Source organism: Opisthocomus hoazin, chromosome 5 (genome assembly GCF_030867145.1).
Source record: "Opisthocomus hoazin isolate bOpiHoa1 chromosome 5, bOpiHoa1.hap1, whole genome shotgun sequence".
Taxonomy (NCBI): Eukaryota; Metazoa; Chordata; class Aves; order Opisthocomiformes; family Opisthocomidae; genus Opisthocomus; species Opisthocomus hoazin.
Genome location: NC_134418.1, coordinates 15667752 through 15687845, shown reverse-complemented (window position 1 = coordinate 15687845; position 20094 = coordinate 15667752). Strand labels below are relative to the sequence as shown.

Genomic DNA, 20094 nt, shown 5'->3' with positions numbered 1-20094 from the left:
TGATACTATCTCCAGCCAGTTTCAGGCAGTAAAGTTAAACAAGCCCTTGGTAGCTCAGTGGGACAGCGTGGCTGTTATGCTGGGATGCAAAGCAGGGCTGGAGTCCTCTGGGCAGTGCCCTGTGCTGCCCCGTGGGCAGGCTGCTGCCTAGGAGGAGGTGTCTGGGGCTTGACTTTGGGGTGCAGTAATTTCCCTGTGGCTCTAGAAGGGACAGGAGACAGAGAAGCATGCCCTGGGGCAGCTGGGGTCAGGGATGCTCAGCTAAGAGTGGGATGCTGCATGGCAGAGAAGACCAAACTCTGGGTAGAGAGCAAACAAGGAGCCTGACTGCAGTGTGGTGGTTGATACTCAGTTGGGAAAGGGGAGTGAGATGCATATCCAGATTATGCTTTATAAATAAATAAATAAAATTATTTAGAGAGAGAGAGAGTAGACCCTGTGGCAGTCGTGTATTTCCTTATTCAGTCTTTTTGATCCTGTCATACATCTTGTACTGGGATAATTAATTTGCCTCACTAGATCTTTCAAAAAATGAATGCCCATACAAAGGTGGTAGAGCATTTCTTCCCACCTCTGCTTTATGACCCTGTTAACTATTCTGTTCTCCCTGTTAAAATTTTTATATCTATGTGTATGTTCTTAACCTTTTCTATGTTGAAAGTGTCTTCAAATTTTATCAAAATCTTCCTAATTAATGAAAATATTAAATGTAACCATGCTTAAATAAGTCATTGAACTTCATATAGACCAATAGTTCAGCTGTCAGCAGAGTCTGTTGACATTTCCCCATGCCAGTTTCTTTTCCACCTTTTAATTGTAAGTTCCATTTTCTGCACTTCAGCTGGTGAATCTCTGGCATAGCAACATTTGCTTTACTGTATTCTGGTAAAATTTAATCTTGTCTAATTTGCAGTTGATAAATCCATGTAGTGCTTTATCCATTTCCTCCCCCCCTCCCCCGCCCCTTGTATTTCTGCAGCTTTGCACTTTATTATATCAACCTTTGAATGATTCTGTGGTTGTCAGACTTGCTCTACTATTTAACTGTCTTTTGCAAACAGATCAAAGCTGGGTTTTTCATGCTCCAGCCTAAGCAAATATCCATAATGTGACAGTTTAAGATTAAAATCTTAGCATCTTGACACGTTATTTGTATTGGTTCTGAGCAGGTGATGAGTCAGGTCCCCTGTCATTAAAATATTTAATGTTCTTTCAAGTTTTTCCTGAGATGAAATGGGATGTGGTGGTTTTCATTTCTCTCAGCAGTGCCTGTGTGCTTCTCCTTACTGATGACAACTGAGCTAAGGTGTTAATGTGTCTTCTAAGTCATGCCTACGCTGTCTTCTGCCTTTACCATATTATGGCTTCTGAGCATTGTCGCAGTCTGTATCCTGTCCTATTACTTCTTAAAGAGGTTAAGGAACCTCTCTTTTCCCTGCATTCTTTAACTCTTTTTTGTAGGGATTTTCAGCAATTTGTGGCTTATACTTTCAGACCAACAAATGTAGCTTTTTTTTAATGGACCCTTTAAACTCATTTTAGTCCTCCTGTTTCTTTTCTGTAGTGGGATGAAGAATTTACTTGTGAATAATGTGAATTAAGAGAAAAGCAAGTGGAACACACATTTTATAGCATTGAGTAGACATCATCTGAAACATTTTGAAATGGGTGGAGAAGCTTCCATTTATTTCAGTGACTTCCTGATCAACTCACACCAGCAGTAGGAAGTGGGAACATACTTATGATTGTTTTACTGTAAGGTTATAAAAGTTAGCATAATAAGAAATACACCAGAAATTTTTCATAGAGGAAATAAAGGAAGCTCAGTGTCTTATGTGGTGAAAATGGAGGGCTTTCTGTTATACTGTCAGGTTCTGTTATTTATTGTGAAGGGTAAGTTCACAAGTTCAGTCTCGTGCATAGTTTTTTCAAAACACTTTCAGAAGAGTTATTTGAGAGAAATGTGACAAACTGAAAAACGATATGCTATGGTAGACTTTAAAAGGAGTGAAGGCTTATTCCAAGTATGTCTGCATAAGTTGGCGGAACGTTAATAACAATATACAGAAGTAAGTGACTTTCTTTCCCTTGAAAAAGTACCTTTGGCATTGGGGAAGATACCTACAGGAAATACGATCTGCTGATCAAGAGTAAGATTTTTATCTAGAAGTGTTGTAAAAAGTTCTAATGCCCTATGAACTTTTTTATATGGTACAAAGCAAGTGTACTTACAAAGTAATGACAGAGATTAAATTAAACAGTGGATTTTTTAAATGTCTTTTTATGAAAGAAGTGTCGGTTTCTGGGCCAACGTAGAATAAAACTGATCAGCTATACTGCCTGTTTTCTTATGTTATTCTTTAAAACCAGGTACCTGTTTTGTTTCTGTGATTTATCAATTATTCTAAAAGTCTTAACCTAAGTTTAATTTCGTAATTTTTGAAATAAGACTGAGGCTCATTTGTTTACAAACAGATTGTTAACCACTCTTGATTCTCTTACATTAGGTAAAGTTCTCTGCTCAACTGCATTAAAAAAACATCAGAATGAAGAAATATGATCGTGAAGTCCTCATGCTAACTAAGGCTCTTACTAAGACTCATAATCCTGAGTATTGAATCATTTGAAAAATCCCTTTTTCAAGTTATTTTCCCATCCCAGGAAATTTAAAAACAAACAAACAAACCCAAAACCTGTTACTTAAAGGGCAAGTGAAAAGTTTGATTAGGAGATACCCTGCGTATTCTGTCTGAGAGTTATTAAGTTATCTGAGGCTCCAGTTTGGGTTCGAAGCTAGGATTACATCACGTACCATGCAGTACGTTGTGTTTTAGCCATTGCATTGCTGTAGAGGGAGAATGTGAAATAAAAACTATGAACAGAAAGTAGTTTGGGGGCTTTTGACCTTTGATGTGACTGTGGAAAACGATGTTGAAATAAAATCTATCCAGCTCTGTTTAGGGAAATATGGGATTTGAATGGATGGATTCATTCTGATGGAGGGATGGGATCCAAACCCTGGTGCCTCTTGGAGCTCAATCAGCCAGGATGCAGCATAGTCTGCCTTTGGTCTAGCCAAGCTTTTGAAAATGTGCGAGACGTGATGCCTGAACAGTAGGCCTACTGAAGTCTCAGCAGGCTTTTCGATTAGGAACCAAGTCTCAAATTAGAAAGCTCTGAATTAAATAGATGAATGTTGAAAGTGACTAAAAAAATTTCATCTTGGTATTCAAGTGGAACAGAAAGTGTCTTAAGAACATGGACAGATGAAGGGAGATCTGGAGAAAATAATACTGCTGGCACCTTTCTCATTCAGCTGCTTGAAAGTATCCCGTCCTTAATAATAAGCCCAGAGAGCTAGATGAGCTCTCTCTACTGCCTTTCCCAGCCTTTTCCTGAAAGAGCTTTTCTCCAGTCACCCTCTCTAGCTGGTTTTAAATAATGAATGAGTAGGTTGACAACTTAGTTTCATGTGATTTTAGAGAAATTTATCAAAGTCAGGTTGTATCTGAAATATGCTAGTAGTTGAGTAGATTCATATAAATTGTGTTGGATAGTGCAGCACGTTGTGGTCTTCACCTGCACTTGCGGTGGGGCTCTGGCAGGTTAAAACTGCCTGGCTTCTGTCTGGAGGACCTGCCAGAGAGTGGTCATTGGTGCTTTGTGTTGGTGAGGGTACTGCAGATAGCTCTTGTGTTTCAGGTCCTTGCTGAAGACTTCCAACAGATCACTTGCAAGGCTATAGAAAAAGTACTTTCTATCTCACGGACTTGGGAACAAGACTGTCAGTGTTTCATTTGAATATCTGAGCTCATTTAGCTAATTCAGAGTGGGAAACAGTATAAAGTATTATTCTTAGTTACACTACCATAGAACCGAAGGATGTCTTTAAGGTCCTGTGATTCACTGAAAGGGTGGTCGGTCGCTGGAACAGGCTCCCCAGGGAAGTGATGACGGCACCAAGCCTGTCATAGTGCAAGTAGTGTCTGGACAATGCTCTTAGTCATATGGTTTCATTTTAGGTAGTCCTGTGAGAAGCAGGGAGTTGGACTTGATCGTCCTTGTAGGTCACTTCCAACTTGACATATTCAATGATTCTACGATTTTGGACAGGAGGATAGGTGAAACCCATTTTTTATACTTAGATTAGCATGGAAACCAGCTTAAGAGGTGGAATCAATGCTTGCAGGAAAAAACATTCATAATCAGTCATCCCGAAATCTTGTTTGTTGTTAAATTATATAGCAGTCTTTCACTCTAATTGCATTGACCTTTTCTGAATGGAAGTGCAAACTCCCCTACAGTCTGTTGGTTGTACCTGTAAGGCAAATGTTGTGTTTTTCCAAGTAGAAGAGGCTTGTAGTGAGACCTCAGCCCGACTTGGTTGGTTCCCAGCAGCTGTGAAGTGCTGAACAGTCACTGCCTGTGTTACACCGAGAACCACAAAACTGTGCTAAACTGCAGATTAGCTGAAGTGTTACCAGGATTTTACCCATCCTATGACAACTGGAGGACTGACCCATATATATATGGGGGTTTTTTTAGATGAATTAGATTTGATGAAGTGACAACATGCAGGTATATGCAACTATGTGAAAACAGTATTGCGCTCTTTCTTAAAGCTAATGAGTGATACTGCTGTGAGTGGGGACGCTTGTGTAATATGTATTTGAATGTATATTGTATTGTTACATGTATAGCTGTTGATGCTGAAGGAAGTGTTATGTATTGCTGTTTTGCAGCTTCCCTGCCTCTCTCTTTCCATGCTCAAGTCTGTTGGTGGCTTGAGTTCTGTCTACTTTGGCCCTTGAGTAAGGTGATGTAAGCAGGAAATGTTGAAACTGCTTGCTAAGCTCAGACAGAAGACGTCGCTCTGCTCACTGACACGATATGTTGAATGATGAAAAGTTACAGCGTTACCTGTCGCAGCTATTTTTCTTCCTAGGATCACTATGGGGTAGTATTACTGACTTAGGTTTGCATCTGTTTGCAGGAATCTCGGTGGCCTTATTTATTTGGAGCAGTAATTGTTCCTTCATTGGTTCAAGTCATGATTCTGCCTTTTCTTCCTGAAAGTCCTCGTTACCTCCTACTTGAAAAACATGACACGAGCAAGGCAGAAAAAGGTATGGTGTGTTACTTTCTTGCAACAAGAAGTGTTTATTGTAGGGATGCAGGCTGGAAAGTAATTTTGATATCACAGTAAAAGCAGAATATTCCGATAGAAGAGGTTCTCTTGGTGATTATTCTTCCCTCACCTTTTTTATTTGTCTGTGTGTGCGTAAATATAACTGTTGTTTTGCTTTTTTTTCATAAATTAAATTCTCCAACAAACTAACCTGTGTAGCATTATGCATGGTGATACAAATCTAACCAATTCATCCTGCTGCGGTGTGTCAGCCACTGTATGCAGGGTTTATTCAGGGATGAAAGGTGGTTTCAGCCTTTATGACTCTCCCTTGTCTACAGTCTGCAGTTTGGCTAACAAAAACACTGATTCTGTTGCTGGATTTTGTTCAGTAGTCGCTGTGTTTGACCCTGTGCTTCTGTGACTCAATAACCTCTGTAGATCTAACAAAAACCTCATATGCCTATTTAACTGAAAATTTTCAGTGCTTCCATGTAGCTTGCTTTAGTTTCACAAACACAGGCCAGAATAATTTGTTCTTACTTTAGATTTTATGTATAAAAGAATTTGCTTGTGTGATCACAGCTGCTGTATTCTCTGCCCCAGGGAAATTACTATGGTCAGTTGTAAGGTCCAATGTATCATCACGTTATGGCTCAGAGAATGTTGAAAATTTGGTTTTGCTTACTGTAGGGACACATTAAAAACAGGAGCGTACAAAGAAGGAAGAAGTCTGATCATAATACCAAAATGTTTGCAGAACTTAGCTGCTTTAAAAATTATTCCTAAAAACTTCATTTGAATATAACCCTGAACATTTTCAGTCACTAACTAGTTGCTTGTAGAATTACTTGCGAAGTGTGAATCGGCCCCTCAAATGTAAATTTAATAATCTTTTAGCATGAAATTAATGCAACTCATGCTATCCTGTTTTTTCTACTCTGAAATGGAAAAACTGGCCTTTTTTGTTCTGATGAGCACTCTGAAATATAAATGGCACGCTAACACAGAGACTCCCATGTTGTCTCAGTTTGGTGCTGAATGAAGAATTTTGTAGATGTTGTAGCCTCAAACATTTAAACATACAGTAGAGGGTTTAAAAAAAAAAAAGAAAGTAAAAGGAGAGAGCAAAAGCAGCAAGGCTTTGGGGAGAGTTCTTTAGCTTTACAGAGTCAGCAGAAGTTTGATGAGGCAGAGAACAGCTTTTCCAGGGACCGCGACGGAGAGGGCTTGCCTGCCAGCCATGGTCAGAGCACCCAGCAGGGACGCAGAGGGGAGCAGCTTGGGGCTGGCTGCTGGGTGTTAGCTTCTGCAGCACCACGGCTGGGCTGGGAAGAAGCACGTTTGGGTGCCAAGTTTAAACTGGCTCATTTCTGCCTGATAAAATTGTAAATGTATTTCCAGAGCTATGGCTGTCAAAGCGTCCGCATCTGCAATGCTATTGCATAATGTCACACTTGTTGTAGGGATCAGTTGGAAACCCTGCCAGACTACCTGGAAACCTCGGCACTGGTAGTGAACCTGGGCCTCTCATAGGTAGGGTGAAAAAATGGTGAAAAAATTGGCAGTAAAATAACACCACCTGCCTTGAAATTCACACCATTTACTGTTGCTGGTAATGGGCCAGCTGCAGTCTGGGATGTTTTCAGTGTACATGTTCTGAAAATTATTTGAAAGCTAATCTAGAAGTATTGGAGGTGGATTTTGGAGTAGAAGACGTCAGGAGAGCAAAGTTGCCCACATCTTGTTTTGTAGTTGAAGGGAAGTGAGCTTTAGCAGTTGACTTGCTGATCACGAGAATGTAGCTTTCATGAGCCACCTTAAAGGCTATAAATTTAGATACTCTAAGAAAAGTTGAGGGGGCTGACATAAAAAACTTTTCACAGTAACTGCTTATCGATAGAAGCTTTTGGACCTGATTAATTCTAAAAGAAAATATACTGAGGTATGTTGTAGTACAGAGTGAAAGTTATTTTGAAACCCATCAGAACTAGGAACTGGTGATTCTAGACAGAGGTTTGCAAAGGACCAAAGGGCAGTGGAGCGTATACATCCCTCTGAATTTCCCTCTCATTCCTTGCCTATCAAGCAACCAGGCTTCCAGAATCGGCTGCTTTGTTGCACAGGCAAGGTAGCCTGTAGGATATCAGGCACAAAATAGGTAAGCATGATTTTTAGACATCATTTTGGAGTTCATAACATCCACCTGTAAGGCAGCATAGATTGCATCATCTTGTACTTCTGTGTTACAGAGTATCTGCATGCCTTATCATGAACCATGTTAGGAACGCGAGCGATTTTTTTGCCATTGCACATCCTTTTAATCGCCCCTCTCCTAATCTAGATTTGCAAGCGTGAGAGTATCTTCGGATCTCTGTTCAGCATGTGGATAGGTGGGGATGAGCATGTGGATAGGTGGGGATGGAGTTTGACTGATTTATGGAATGACCAGGGAGAGGACACATGTGATGTTAGACCAGTGTGGGGGGTTTGGAGTCCTCCTCCCCACCCCAGGGCACGTGGAGAAATCCAGATTAGGCATGAGCCGAGTTTTGGGTATCTGGAGTAACGCAGTGGAATAATGAAAGCAGGTGGGTAGGGGAATTCACAAAACAGGAGGGTGAATAACTGTCAATCAACAATCAAGAAAAATCATCTGGATGTTAGCATTGTCTGCAGAAATGGGGGAGGAAAAACCTGAGTATTAGGGAGACCAGAGGAGTTTGTGGGTTATTAAAAAAGCCTACTGCTTGCAAGCCATGTAATGACAAAGCAGTATTCTCCATTTTCATGATGACTACAGTAATGCTTTTGAATTATTTGCCTCTTGGGTTAAATCTGCATATTAATGTCAGAAATGTGCAAGCCTTTTTTCTGACTAAATCCTTTTTCTTTCCACCAATGGATTAAGGCTATTCATGGAAATATACATTTCATTGTGCATTATATCTTGTTGGAGAAATATAAAACTGTTATTTGTAAAAGGGCTGCTGTATTTAAGGCAGATGACTCCATTAATCTTTATAAAATACTCTAACATGACAACATTAATCTTCCTAACTGTTTTAGAGCAATTAAAATCCAGTGGGATAATATGGGTCATCGAGTTTCCACAAAGTTCTGCTCCTGCTTTCATCCCCTCCTTTTCTTCTGCCCTCAGGAGATAACCAGGCTATAACTACAAAAATACCAGCAGCCTCATTCTCTTTTTTGGCAGAGGTGTAAAAGAGCATGATGCCTTTAAGTGGCAAATAAGAAACTGAAAGAGGGAGAAGGACCAAAATGTGTTGTGTAAGTGATGATAAAAGGGAAGAGATGAGGCTAGAGCAGGCGGGACATCATGTGCGAACATAAACCACACTACCATGAGAAAAGCTACTCTATGAGCACAGGAGCAGTGAGGACTCGGATGAGTGATGTGTCCTGAGCTCCACTGATGGGGGTCTACCTGGTTCCCAGCTTTCCCTTTTATAGCAGTGCAAACAGTGCACGCGGTGGGTGGCTGAGCCGATGTCGGGCTGATCAGCCCTGCGGACACCGTGGCTGGCTTGCAGCTGTCTGCTGCCAAGAAGCAAGGCTAACAGCCGACCTCTGCTTGTCTTCCTGGAGGTGTCACCATCCTGTATCCGACTCCCTGAGACGAACAGGAGCTGAGCTGTCTCCCATATTCCTGTCTCACTGTTGAATGCGGGAGAACTGATTTATGTGTTGGGGGAGGGGAGCTGTTGACTGGACCAACAGCACAATCTGTAAAGCTGCTTTGCTCAGGAAACTGAAAGTCTGGTAATGGAGAGAGGGTAGAACCATCCCAGCTCACCTCCCAGGTATCATAACTAACATTCTTCTCTCCTGGTAAGAACAGAAGCGAGAAAAATGCCTGGCATTTAACTGGTGGGATCCTTCTTCGTGATGCTCACCTGGAGCAATGGGTATTTAAATGGTTGAGGAAAAGGACTTTGGAGGGAGGTTATTATTCAGTTGCTAGAGAGCAGTGGGAGTGAAGGGTAACAGGGACAGAAAAAGAAAAAAAAGAAAAACCTGCTGCTAGAATTGCATCAGGCAGTTTACCATCCAAGCTCTAGGGCAGTAAGACAGGAATTTGATATTAATTGTCAATTAGTTGCGTGCCAAGTGGACCCCTTGTCTGTGACTGCGGCAATGGTGCAATATAAATAAAAACAGTAGTAGCAGTGTGATAAAACATTTTTATGGCTAACAACATTGGTTATGAACACTTTCAGTTTGAGAGTTGATGTGTGTCTTTTGAGGAATACTGTTACAAGGAGGAAACCTGCGTTTTTGATGCAGCTACAGTAGCAGGTCGTGTAAATTAATAATGGAATTCAGCTGGCATCCCAGCTTGCCAGAGAACAAGAATATTGTTATGTCTTGAGGGTCAAAGATAATATGTCACAGTAACATCTGTTGGTGATGTACAAAATCTGTTCATTTGGTATGTTCAGTGATACATTAAAACTCCTGTGATTATGAAAGAAGCATTACACCAGGTATAACAAGAAGTGTAGATTTAAATTCTTAGAAGATGGATTAGAGTTGATACCTTTTGGCGTGATTAAGAGAGTGATGCCATTCCTGATCTTAAAAACTAGGTAGCTGATTTCTTACAAAGACAGTCATGGGGCCCACATGGGCAAGAGAAATATTAAAACCAAAGTTACATCAGGAGCAAATTGCTGCAAATCCAGTGATTTAAATGGGGTTGTTATGGCTGACAACAAGGACGTGTATGATTTATTTTTGCGTATCTGTGGTTTTTGTGTGTCTGCAAGCATTATAAGCTATGCTTATTGGAAAGGAAGAGGCAGCCATGACTACTACACTTGCTGGCTTAGGGTAGAATCTCCATCTCAGATGGTTGCTGACCGCCAAAAGCTGGAGTGATTGTGGTGCGTCTGTTTTGGTTTTAAGCTTTTCTTAAACCTCTTGTTTTTCACAAAGGATACGTGGTTCACTGAACCTTTGATACAACTCAGTTTATCAATTCTTGTGATATTTTAGGGTGGCATTTGGATATTTTTTTTTACCTGTACATCTTGGCTAGTTTTAAGCGAATCTGAACAGGCCTATTTCATATTGATGGTCTGTGAAACCAGATGTAGGAACAGGTAAAGATGTAATCCCAAACTGGATGATAACTCACAGAAGATCTGTGTGTTCCTTTAGTTAGAAGGAGAAAGAGGTGACACATGGGAAAAGCCTAAAGCCTTTTGCTTGCAGTTTTATTTACTGAATTGGAATAGCAAATTTGAGTTTTATTCTTAAACTTTGCAATGCTACATGCTAATAGTTAATTATTATTTTGCTAGATTTAAATAGCTATTTAATTTTCTTCTAGCAGGGTACATCTAAATTATTCTTCTGGCTATTCAATACTCTAATATAATTAGTTGTGTATGAAAATAACTGTTTTTCCATTTTGCCAAATATTTTTGTGTTGATATGAAGTTACTACAGGGAAATTACTACATATCCAATTCAAAAGCATTGAAATTGGGTGAACTTTCTGCAAATGCTGAGGCAAAGAGCAAAGCACCCCGCATGTCTACAGCCACTGAGAACAGCAGCCAGCATTAACAGATGTCTGACTGCATCCATACAGCCCAGTGTTCTGTCTCCCACAGTGGCCAAAGAAGATGCTGTTTAAGCAGAGCTTAGAAAATGCTTTGGGTTAAAGACACTGGGTTTAATATACTTAATCATCAGTGAAGTGAGAGTGAACGTGTCCATGAGAAACAGATGACAATAATACTGATGCAGCTTCTCATGTTTTCTTAGTTTTTAAAGGCATAAACCCTACTGCCCAAACTACTACCTGTGACCACTTCTTTCTTTCTCTGCCTCCTTATGCCTGGGGCTGGCTCTATTCTGTAAAACACACAATAGCATTTTGATCTCTCAAAATGTCTTCTCAAAGTTTACATACTAATTCAGTCTTTACAGTAACACCTGCTTTCTTTGCAGAGTCCTAGAAGTACTACAGTGGAAAAAGAATTAGTCGTTCCTCATGTAGTTGAGTTCTTCAGTGCCTGTCTTCAGTTAATTTAAAGCCCTGATTTGTTTTAAAGATGCCACCAACTGATTTCGTTCAGACCTTTGAACCACTTTCAAATGTTTCATCTTCACTTAGCTGAAATGAATAAATCTGGTGGTGTAAAAGGAAGGGTTTCCTGTCTCCTTTCCCCTTGGCTAGAACCATCCACTTCTTTTGCTACTTCTGCTATTTATAAAGGTAGTGTATCAGCTTTTGAAAGCCGAGCATCTGGGACCTTCTGATCCAAGGGAATTAAAAAGAAATCTGGGAAAGGTCTATAAGTTTGCAGAACTGGAACTCCTTAGATGGTTATAAGCGTGACATGAAAATAAGACCTCCCTGTAGAGAGAAGCAGCCAGTCATGGAGGGCAATGGATCATCGCAGTGGGGAGAGAAACGACTGCTGTGCTTCTCAGTGCCAATAGTGCAGGGGTGTAAAATGTAAAAGGAGTAGAACTGAACATCACACATTGCAAGACTTTGGAGTTTTCCCATCTCCCCGCTAATGCAGAATTTATTTCCCTATTAATTTTGTATAAAATTGTGATTCTTGTTGTACAGAAAAACTGTTAATGGAATAAAATTAAAGATGTGTTGAGTAGCAGGAAAATGTGTTTTTCCAAGAAGACTGAGTGTTGTCTACTCAAAACTATGCATGTATAGAATCACAGAATCACAGAATAGTAGGGGTTGGAAGGGACCCCTGTGGGTCATCTAGTCCAACCCTCCTGCCGAAGCAGGGTCACCTACAGCAGGCTGCACAGGACCTTGTCCAGGCAGGTCTTGAATATCTCCAGAGAAGGAGACTTCACAACCTCCTTGGGCAGCCTGTTCCAGTGCTCCGTCATCCTCAGAGGGTGCATAGTATTTTCCTAGCATTTCTTGACTTGTTGGTAATTTTAAGTATCCATCAAAGTTTTGTAGTGGCATTTACATCTCTGTCCTAATACCAGGCAGGAAAGAGAAAGAAAGCAGGTGTCTATACTTTTCCTGCCTTGTACTCGGTAATTTTGGTAATTGCAGTTTTTTTACTTCCTGGTCCCTCTAGAGATATAGCAAGCTTCCATGTGCAGAAAAGACAGATTGCTTTCGTTTTAGTTGACTGCACCTATATTTTTGACTTGTGTGCCCTACAGTAATGCTGAGGATTCTAAGGACAGGAAAAAGAAAGAAAATTGTGCATGGACCTAATTTAGTGATAAACCAGATACTTAAAAATCTGAGGGAATCTTTTCAAAGAAGAGTACAGTGATATACGTCTGGTCGTTCTCATCTTTATCTGAATTTTTCTTTATCAGTTCTCTAATAATACTGAGGAAAGAGTAATTTAAGCATGAGACATTGACTGTAACATACTATAGGCACACATTGTTCTAATTTCACATTTCCCATTGTAAGCCTTTAAATATATCATATTCATTTTAACAAGCATTTAGCATGTCATTTAATGATAAGAGGGCAGTGGCACAAGGACAAAACTCAGCAGCTTAAATTCTGGGTTCTGAAGTCCGAATCTGTTAGCTCATTTCTGATTGTAATGCCTGTATGAAAAGATAAATCTCATACTGTTTCTGAGGGATTTAAAAATTCTGACCTCTCCTTTCCCAAGAGAGAGACTGGGCATCAGAATAAATGAATGCTAGGAACTGACTTGACACTCAGAGGTGGTCAGTGTTCATGCCTTAAAAAATCATCCTTCTTGTTGAGCAGAGTCGGGTAGGGCCCATTAAAATGCAATAGAAGTGCTAAATGCCTCTGAAAATCATGGCCCAGAGCTTCAGTTAGCTTCCTGCGCTGCCAGACTGGGAGCCAGGCAGAGCACACAGTGTTGCACATTCGCCAAGGGGATGGAGAAGGATGCTCCAGGGAGGTCGCCGGTTCGTTTATGTGACGTATCCCTCACAATGCTGAAATGCCACCACTTGGCCTTTTCGCCTAACTTTGTAACTTCAAAACCTAAATGGAATCACTGCATTTTAACCATGATTAGTCACTGTCTGGCTTTCTTGACCATCCAAGTCCTTTCTGTGATCCAGTATATTTACTGAAAAATGTGAAGGCCATTTATTTATAGGTAGTACTATGCAAAGCTGTAGATAAGAGAAGAATGGATTTGGCTCTTAGGAGAACTAAATCAACTTATTTACTTAGTAAAAATAACAATTTTAAGTGACCTGCTGTGTAAAGGATTGTTTTTAGAGCTAGCATCCTACTGGGTCACAAAGCCTTGCTGCACGGATATGTGTAACATAATTGTTTCTCTGCAGCCATTCCAAGATGATGAGAATTTTAAACATCTCTTAAAAAGCCAGCCCCTGGGGTATGTTCATAAGATTGTGATTAAAGTATCATCAGCATATACTGTTATCTGTGAAAGAAGGTTGATGGAGATACACCACCTCCATTAAGAGGTGTCCGTTTGTAGTACCCCTTGGAGGAGGTGTGGCGTGGAAAGCTGTTATTATTCACGGTAGAAGAATATCTCAGTAAGTCTTCAATGTGCAGCAATATAATACTAAATGGTATGCTTTTCTGGGGAGATGAGGTGGTTTGCTTACATTTGCCAGGTAAATTCACTCCCATGTCTCCAGTGTTGACAAACAGAAACTGCTCTAGGTAATTCTTTCTAACATTAAATATCTTCAAATGCATTCTTGTCTGTGTGCTAGTAAAAAAAAAGAATTAATATGAACAGTAATAGCTATTCCTTTCAATTGTCTGCCTTGCTTGATTTACCAGACTTACATACATTTTTACATGTTTTTACTTCTCTGTCTAATCTGTCTTCAGCAACGAAGTCTGATACATTGTTAGGCTGCAAAAGTAACCAAGTCGAATAATGTTCACAACTGCTTTGCTATTCAACCCTTTTTGAGATTACACATGGTTTTGACTCTGCAGTGGACCTTAGGCTGTATTATATATAAAATAAGGAGAGATATGGTAGGGTGCCAAAAAATTTATATTCCTGTTGCAGTTTAAGACCGATTGCAGAGATGAGCCAGATCATACCCAGAGCAGAATGGTATCATTGGCAGAAGAATAATGAAGTTGTAGCCCATGTATGTCTCCTGTTTGTGTCATGCATATCCATTTCTATGAAACAAGTCTGTTATAAACGCACATAGTGCCAAGTATCTGGCCTAAAGTACATGTCCTCTCCTTGTAGCATTTCAGACCTTCCTTGGGAAAGATGACGTGTCTCAGGAACTAGAAGAAGTTTTGGCAGAGTCTCGAGTCCAAAGAAACACCAAGTTAGTGTCAATACTTCAGCTCCTGAGAACCCGCGCTGTGCGATGGCAGGTCGTTACTGTGGTCGTCACCATGGGCTGTTACCAGCTTTGTGGGCTAAATGCTGTAAGTGTCCTTCTTCAGGCCATGGCATCTTCTCGGGTGCTCCTTTCTTTCTTTTTAATACAAGCTTTATGTTGTACCATTCAGCAACCTCTAAAACTTTCCATTTTTGGCTGTTTCTTATTAGTGATGTTTTTCTTACACCAGCATATGGGAAGGCCCACAGAGAGCTGTATCAGGTTTGGGGTTTTTTTTAAAAAGCATGTGGGGGGAAGCCATTGTTTTGTTAACTTTGAAAACATGAAAAAGTAGCACAGCTCATCAAAGAAAGAGTGTGCAGCTTCTGATACTCTGATTCTCTGTTTCTAGTCAGTTAAGGTCTGGTCTGATGTGCCATACGATTTGTCTGTTTCATACAATTTGAAGAATAAGCTGTGTTTCAATATGCCTTTCTTGGAAAGTGGAGCAAAAGAGGAAAAAAGGCACAAAACAGTCAGTTGTGAGAAGTCTTATTGACCATCAATGTGTCTGAGGCTAATGGATATCAAAGTTTCATTGTCAGCCATCTGAACCTATTGCATCAGCTAGGAGAGGGTCACAGGAAAATTTAGACTGGAAGGGGTCTTTGGGGTTCATCTGGTCCAACCACTGCCCAGAGCAGGACTGACTTCAGGGTTGGCTTGGGCTACCGAGGGCTTTGTGCAGTTGAGTTTTAAATATCTCCAAGGCTGGAGAGTCCACAACCTCTCTGGGCAACCTGTGCCAGGTGTTTTCACCACTTACACTGTGAAAAGAGTTTTCTTTATATCCAGCCAGAGGTTTGCTTGCTGCAGCTTGTGACATCTGGGTTAGATACTTTACGTTGCACAGCATAAATGTTCTCATGAAGCACCTCAAAGTAAAAGGGGTTTTCGTCATAGTTCAAAGATGTTAATTATTTATACATTCACTGCTGAATGGAGCTCGGCAAATGCATCTTCTCACTGTGGTTTTGTGCATTACAGCATACTTCAGCTAGTTTATTTTCCCCAGGGTTAGTCAGTGATAATAAGTGTAAATGCTTCTGATATCTAAGACAACTAGTTCAGGCTTATCTCGGGTATCTCCATAGCTTTAAAACTCCTAATACAAAGTAATTTGTCCAAGACTATTTGAAAGATTAATGCAGTCAGAACTGTGGTATCAAAAATTTTTTAAGGAAATACTAGGAGGGAGCTGGAAGGTTTTTCGTGCTGTGGGATGAACTATAATAATGTTTGTATAGGTGGTGTTTTCTTATAATTGTAGGATTTCGGTGCTAATGACAGGCTATTTTGTTGCTCACTGTGGATACTTTTTTAAGAAAAGATGTGGAATTATCTTGTCATCCAGTCTTTCTAAGATTTATCAAAGCACAAGTGAAATAAAATGACACAGTAAGAAACAGACTGTTCAGATAATCAAGCACATTGCCTAAAGGAAAAAAAAATAGTGCCACAGCTAAATTTTCAAGGGAAAGAGAAGAGTTTTCTGGCTTTGAGGATATTTAGTAAATGACAGAATTTGTCTGGTGTTCCATGGCAGAGCAAAACCACACTCTCATAGCTTGAGTGGGTTCACTGGGGGAGAGTGAGACATGTCCAGTCCAAAATGGATGCCCGAGTTGTTTTAAAATATCAGTAGGTGGCCACTTTCTGAAAATAAGCCTCAGAAAAACTGTGTTTCCCAGGAAACCTATGTGTATGGTTGGCTGTTTCAAGACTTACCCTTTGTTTTATTATTACGTTGTTTCTCCTCCCATGTGATGCCACGAAACAGGAAAAAAATTATTGACACAAAATTTCATCCTGAGATTGATATTGTAAATAGTTCATCCAGGAAAAACAATCAAATGATAAGAGAGTCAAGAGAAATGGACCGCTTGATTAAGAGACCAGGTTTCAATTCCTTCTCTCTTCTGCATGGCTTTCCTGGCTGATCTCGCTCAAGTGGCCTGAAGCTCGGAGATGAGGGGGCAGGTGCAGGTGTGGCAGATGCTGCTGAACCTGGGGCTCGGTGTGCCTGGCTGTGTCTGAGCTGACCTGCTGGGTGCAAGCCAGCGTCAGCAAGGTTGGACTGGCTGCGAACACTGCCTTCTAACTCAGAGCTCCCATCATTTGCTTTGTCTGTAGTGCCCTGTTAGTCTGGTTTCTCCACAATTGCCATCCGGGCCGGGCGTATGGGAAAGTTAGACTTCTTCCAGGCTAGAGTCTCGAGTCGCTCTCAGGGGAAATTACCAACTGGCAGACTTCTGTAATCATCCTGCTGGTATCTGAGAACACTTGCTTCCTGTTAAGACTTTTAGTTTACAATAAAAATTTGTGTTGCTTAAAAACAGTACATTTGTTGGTTTCCATGTGGAACAGAAATCATGGTGAAGCCCTGGTCATATTAATGTATTCAATTATAACAAAATACCAGACAGTCTGACCTAAGTTGCCATAAATAAATCATAGAATCATAGAATGCTTTGGGTTGGAAGGGACCTTTAGAGGTCATCTAGCCCAACCCCCCTGCAGCGAGCAGGGTCATCTTCAACCAGACCAGGTTACTCAGAGCCCCGTCCAACCTGACCTCGAACGTTTCCAGGGATGGGGCCTCCACTACCTCTCTGCCAGTGTTTCACCACCCCCATTGTAAAAGATTTCTTCCTTACATCCAGTCTAAATCTACCCTCTTTTCATTTAAAACCATTACTCCTTGTCCTGTCACAACAATGAATCGATATTAGTCTCTTTTCATCTGATAAAATTTATCCATGGTACAGATCATCCATCATAAATTTATTCATCTTCCACCATTATATCTCAATTCTAAAGAAGACACAAAACTACAATGAAGTTCTCATTGTTGAGCTTTATCCTTTTTCGTATCAAGAAATATGCTGCACTGCGCGTTGTTTTGACCGAGTCACTCCCAAGTGGGATCCTCGGCTTCTGTGGGGTCTGGCCTTAAGGCAGGGACTGTATTTCAGATGGCAAGAAGTCACGCGGGGACGGGGGGCCTGTGCAGCAATGTATGTTTTCAGTATGCAAAAGACCTACCAGAGTGTGTGCTTCACACTTGCTGTAGAGAAGACCTGGCATCAGGTAGTGTAGGAAGGGATGAGTATGCAGTATGCAGCACCGTGTATGTCTGTGTTGTCGCTCATCATTTTTTTTTTGCTTTCTTTTCCTGTTGAAGATTTGCATTGCTTAGGAAGAAATGTATGTGGGGAGCTGGATGAGAGATAAAAGGACTGGAAAATTGAGTCAATGCTAGAGGGGTCCCTGGTATGAAAAAGTTTGGGAACACCACTGATAACATATAACACATGCCACTTTAAATGAAGAACTTATAGGAGTAAAAGCTTACAATAAGCAATGAAAACAACTTTCATGTGGCTAACTGTAATCTACAGACAAGAATGCTAAAATATTGTTTCGAAACTCATAGAATGCAGACTGCAGAGACGCAGCTGTTCCTCGTGGCAGCTGTTTAACTGACCAAAGTGATGAAGTTTTACTTCAGCCTGTGAAGCACCAGCAGCCCACCATGGACACAGGAACTCAGATGTCACTGTGTTGATTTGGACGAGACAGCAGTTACGCCTGGGGTTTTGGACCTTCTGTCCCATTTTCCACAGCTCTTCTGTTCCAAAACTTTTAGCCCAAATAATTAGCTAATGAAAACCATGTTAGAAAAATGACTTAGAGTAATCATCATTAGTTAGTTTGTCTCAGTAATGCCCTAGGGCACTGTATTTCCTTGTTTAATGATACACAGGCTGAAAAACATTCGTTTTTGTTATTTTCAAATGTGTACACCTTGTTAATTTTTACTGTAATTTATTTTTGTGCTGCTACAGAGGCTAATAACTCAGTGAACCTCATCCTATCTTTGCACTGCCAGTCTTTTAATCTAGTTGTGTTACTACCTCTCTTGCAATCAATGGTCAGTCATCCTCTTCTGTAAAACCGCTTGTAAGAATTCTTATGTTCTAGTTGTTACCTTGTGGCAAATTGCATTCAGGGGCTGTCTGCTGAAGTGACTCTTTGGCCTCTTTCTTCTTGCTCTCTTTCAAGGCCTGCATTACCTGCTCATCTTCTTCTTTGAGGTGGGACAAGCAGCTTTGCTGGAGGGCTAGTTGGGATTTTAGAATTACTTTTTTTTTTGCAAAGCTCCTGAGTTAGTAGCTTGATGAGCAGATGTAGCATGAGCATAATATGCTGGCAGGCAGCAGGTTTTCCTCATGCGATCAAAACACTTCCATTCATCAGACAAGCCTTTTCTTTATCAGTGCTCGGCCTGTTAGGGCTTCTCACATGGACAGCATATGGACAAAAGTATCACTGCCGCTTTAATGTTTAGTGCCATTATTATCTCTGGCTTTCAGTTTTGTTGTCACAGGCAATCAGCTGTGGTTTAGAACTTTGTTTTCTTCTGATAATAATTTTTTTTCAATTGTTTGTCATCTTCTTTAGTAAATCAATTATCTTTTTTCTCTCCAAGGCAGTCTCTCCTTGCGTGCTTTTGGCAGCCGAAGTCTTTGGCTAGTTCTTCACTGTCACCTGGAGTCCAACATAAATATATGGGTTTCAGACTTTATTTGTGATGTGAATGGGGCTTTGATACTTGCCAGACTGGTTATTTTAAAGTATTACCACTATATATTCTCCGTCTGGATATTGTTGCCACTGGGTATGGTTTTACTGACCAAACACTAAAGTCCATCTCTAAGATGGTGACCGTGTGCTCCCTGTGCTTCTGTCCATTAATGACAGCTCCTTCTAGCCTATAATTATTTGCATTCTAAAAGCAGTTGTTTGCTTTTCACCAAACGACTCTCACTGTTTTCTTTCCGTTGATAATAAAGAGAGATTAGGGTGATGGCTTGACTGCAGATGTCCATGCTGCAGTGAGCTTAAAGAGACAAATCTCACACCTTCTACCTCAAAAGAAGCTGTTTCTGCAATGCTGTTCAGCATCTCTCCTGTTCTCTCCTCTGTTGTTATGTGCCATTGAAGTATTCCATAAAGCCACCCAGAACTGGTTTTTAAGCAGTGGGTCTCAACCACGTGAAACCTATTTGTATCCTCTTGTTCAAGCTTAAAGCAAGTTTCTTTGATTTACTCCTAAAAGGAATTAAGCTAAATTGAGTTAAAGCTGTTTGTAGTTCTGCCCGGGTCTGCAAGCAGAAGTACAGCAGTGTTGTGACTAATCCCCCTGAAATCTGCACCTGCCCTTCATTTGTTGTCCTGCCCAACCCTGGATAATTCAGGAATGCTCAGTGTTTTAACAAGTCTGGTCTCTGGCAATCAGATGCTTGAACTGAATGCTGATATTCTGTAGTCCAAGCCGTAACGATTAATACCTCGTTTTTTTGTCTCTGATACAGATCTGGTACTACACAAACAACATCTTTAGTGAATCTGGGATCAGTCGTGAAACAATCCCCTATGTTACTCTAAGTACCGGTGGTACTGAGATTTTGGCTTCTGTTTTTTCTGTAAGTATGGTTATAAAAATCCATTAATATGTTTGATATTTAAATTACTGATTTTATTTCCTTATACAAGTTAAAATACAAACAGAATAGTGTATTGAGGATTGAGTGTAATGG

The 20094-nt window shown here is 40.5% G+C and overlaps 1 protein-coding gene across 4 annotated transcripts in view; it reads left to right on the top strand.

The window, feature by feature from the left end:
- SLC2A9 (solute carrier family 2 member 9) overlaps window positions 1-20094 on the top strand; it is a 117996-nt gene that overhangs the window by 35661 nt on the left and 62241 nt on the right. For all 4 annotated transcript variants that reach the window (XM_075420535.1, XM_075420532.1, XM_075420534.1 and 1 more), the window contains exons 6-8: window positions 4994-5126; window positions 14350-14537; window positions 19870-19980. In XM_075420535.1, the coding sequence (XP_075276650.1) occupies window positions 4994-5126; window positions 14350-14537; window positions 19870-19980 (432 nt within the window). The remainder of the gene's footprint in view (window positions 1-4993; window positions 5127-14349; window positions 14538-19869; window positions 19981-20094) is intronic.